The sequence below is a fragment of the Opisthorchis viverrini genome, assembly GCF_000715545.1.
Source record: "Opisthorchis viverrini unplaced genomic scaffold opera_v5_419, whole genome shotgun sequence".
In the NCBI taxonomy this organism is placed as follows: domain Eukaryota; kingdom Metazoa; phylum Platyhelminthes; class Trematoda; order Opisthorchiida; family Opisthorchiidae; genus Opisthorchis; species Opisthorchis viverrini.
The window spans coordinates 234,278-236,891 of record NW_008752077.1 but is presented as its reverse complement, the minus strand read 5'-3'; the positions used below and the strand labels follow the sequence as shown (position 1 = coordinate 236,891).

The 2,614-nt window shown below is 42.8% G+C and overlaps 1 protein-coding gene across 1 annotated transcript in view; it reads right to left on the bottom strand.

The window, feature by feature from the left end:
- Nucleotides 1-353: 353 nt before the first annotated feature.
- T265_15279 (hypothetical protein) overlaps nucleotides 354-2,614 on the bottom strand; it is a gene marked incomplete at both ends in the record, with an annotated part of 3,638 nt that continues 1,377 nt past the window's right edge. Inside the window, 5 exons of the mRNA XM_009177390.1 lie at nucleotides 354-406; nucleotides 446-493; nucleotides 536-607; nucleotides 650-706; nucleotides 751-874. Coding sequence (XP_009175654.1) covers nucleotides 356-406; nucleotides 446-493; nucleotides 536-607; nucleotides 650-706; nucleotides 751-874 — 352 coding nt within the window. The remainder of the gene's footprint in view (nucleotides 407-445; nucleotides 494-535; nucleotides 608-649; nucleotides 707-750; nucleotides 875-2,614) is intronic.

The following is a 2,614-nucleotide window of genomic DNA, read 5'->3' as shown; positions in this document are numbered from 1 at the left end:
CTCTCATTTATACAATGGTCTTCGACTGATATCGAAACAATGAAGTGTTTGACACAGTCGAGTCACCGGTATTCAACTTTACGGCCATAGATTACTCGTGTTCGAATATGATCGGTTCCCGCAACCGAATGGCGTCAAAGAATTTGTCCTAATGGGGCATATTTCTCCTTTTGTGAAATGAAGTCGCCAAACGTCTCTGAAGAACCTTATTAGATTGGTGGGTAATACCGTCTGTTGCCGCTGCACAGCCCCTGTAGCTCACTTATCGTAGGAACGTTGTTGTTACATTTAAAGAAGCAAATTAATGTAAACGAAATATTTGCAAAAACATGATGTCATTCACAAAGTCAGTTTAACACCACCGATCCAAACCGATCTTGTCCCGAAAGGTAGAGTCCATCAGGTTCTGAAAAAAAGTGAGGGAACGAAAGTTGTAAGCACCTACCATCTTAGCTAATGCTGCATCAAGCTGGGATTGAGCCCTTTCAGGGTGCTGGAAGAATATCGCATTAAGGAGAGTGAACAAAAAAGTTACCGGAGACAGACCCATGTACCCACTCAATTGAGTTTCAAGAACCGTTTTTCTTTTGTTGAGATGGGCAATTTTCTAAAAATGAAGTAGTGGTCAGGAAGGCCATGAGGGGCTCACCCCCCTGATAGTTTCCAGATCTGAAGCAGAAGGAGTGGGATCGGCATCTAACTCGTGCTGTGTCAAAACGAAACTAGATAAGTTCAAACATTCTTATTTACCTTTAGCTGTGAATTTATCTGTTGGAGATTTTCGCGTAGCCGGGAATGTCGTTTCTTTATTAGTTCAAGTGGCTTGACATTCAGGCGAAACTGGTTCGGATCAAGCTGAGGACTTTTCACAAATCTGAAACAAACGAAGGATGGTACATAGTCAAACTAAACTCAGTAAAACTATAGACGTGGAGTGATGAGGCTCAAAACAACAACTAGGTCGTTCCCCACATAGATCACTGTAACAAAATAGACGAACCAATTAGCTTCAAGTCATCTAATAGGTAGGCGGCTAATATACAATGGCTCGAGTAATTGAGTAGCTCTGAGTCAATAATACCGCAGGCATTCGAAGATGAGCATCAAATTACATGAAATCCCTCCATAAGGTGTTGATGAATCAACGAACACCAATGAACCTTTGCACAATATCTACAGGAAACTGATGACGCCCGGAAACCAAATATCTTACGAGTTCGAGTGAGGAGTTTGATGCGCTAGCTGAAGGAACGTCGAACAAATCTCAAAATGAGTCGATTCTAATTTGGTGAGCTAGTTTAATGAACCACATACTACGACGGAACCCTTATGAGTGACCCATAAGTAATACTACTGAAGCAAAATAGCAACCAGCTATGATATACGTGCTGATTACGTGAACCCCACTGTACAGTTATAGCACTGGCATGTATGGATCTCCACATAAAAATCTAGATGCGCTCATAAGATCAAGCACTCGGGCTGAACCAAACGCTTGTTACTTCGGCGGACGAGTCATCGATGGTGTGTGTGGTGTACTACTAGGAGTTGCCAATTCACGCTGAGAATAAACGACCGACTATATTATCTGCATATTAGTTGTCGGAGCGTCACTAAAGCGACGTTGGCCAACTGACATTTGTTGGTGGTGTCAGGGAAGTTGGGGACTTTCAACTGAGGTTTTATCCCGTAAGTGAATCCAATCCATGCTAAAAAGCCGGGAGGCCGCACGGTCAAGTGCTCACACCAAGACCCGCGGGTTCGAAACTCCATGCAGTTTCATGAGATGCGCACTGCTACTGATGAAGCAGCAGTGCCGCGCTTCTCGGATTGTGGGTATGAATTGGCTTTACTTACAGGACAAAATCTCAAATTAAAATTGATGTCAGTTGCTGAGATAGGATGAGCGACATGTGATTGTCACCGGTTCACCAAATAAAAATAAACGTCGCGGTTGGGTGATTGACGCAAGAAGCTGATGTTTCGAATCAATCGTACAAGAGGTGAGAATGATACCTTTAGAACTCACGACTGTGATTTTGGTGGAATAAGCACTATATTGAAAAAAAGATGATCAACACCAGTGGGCCCGTAAAGAATGACGGTGAAATAATACCTAGCATGCTGCCATACGCGGAATTAATAGAGGAAAGTTGTTATTACACTAGAAGATGGGGATGGTTGGTGCGTACGTTAAAACCTGTATGCAACAACATCGGTGGACTTGACATATGCTCCAGAGGTGGTTACCATCATCAAGGGCAATACACTACTGGTGAAGACTGATGTTTGGCCTGCACACAGGAAGGAAGATTGTCCTAGTACACATCCCAACCACCTAACCCACAAGATTTGTTTTCCACACAAGCAATTCTGACTCACCAACTGATGCTTGCTTACGGACCATTTTATTAGGGACAGGTTGCAGCCACCTGATGCCTGTTATGCTGGGTTCTAATATGCTAAAATGTTCGAGATCATATAGGTCAAACTGATTACCATTGTGTTGGCTTATTGAATAAAATATATCAGTACAGACTATTCATGGATTTTGAAAGACTTGCAAAGAAATGTCTGGCATTTTCCCTACAAGGTCACTCCTCGAAAAAGGCTC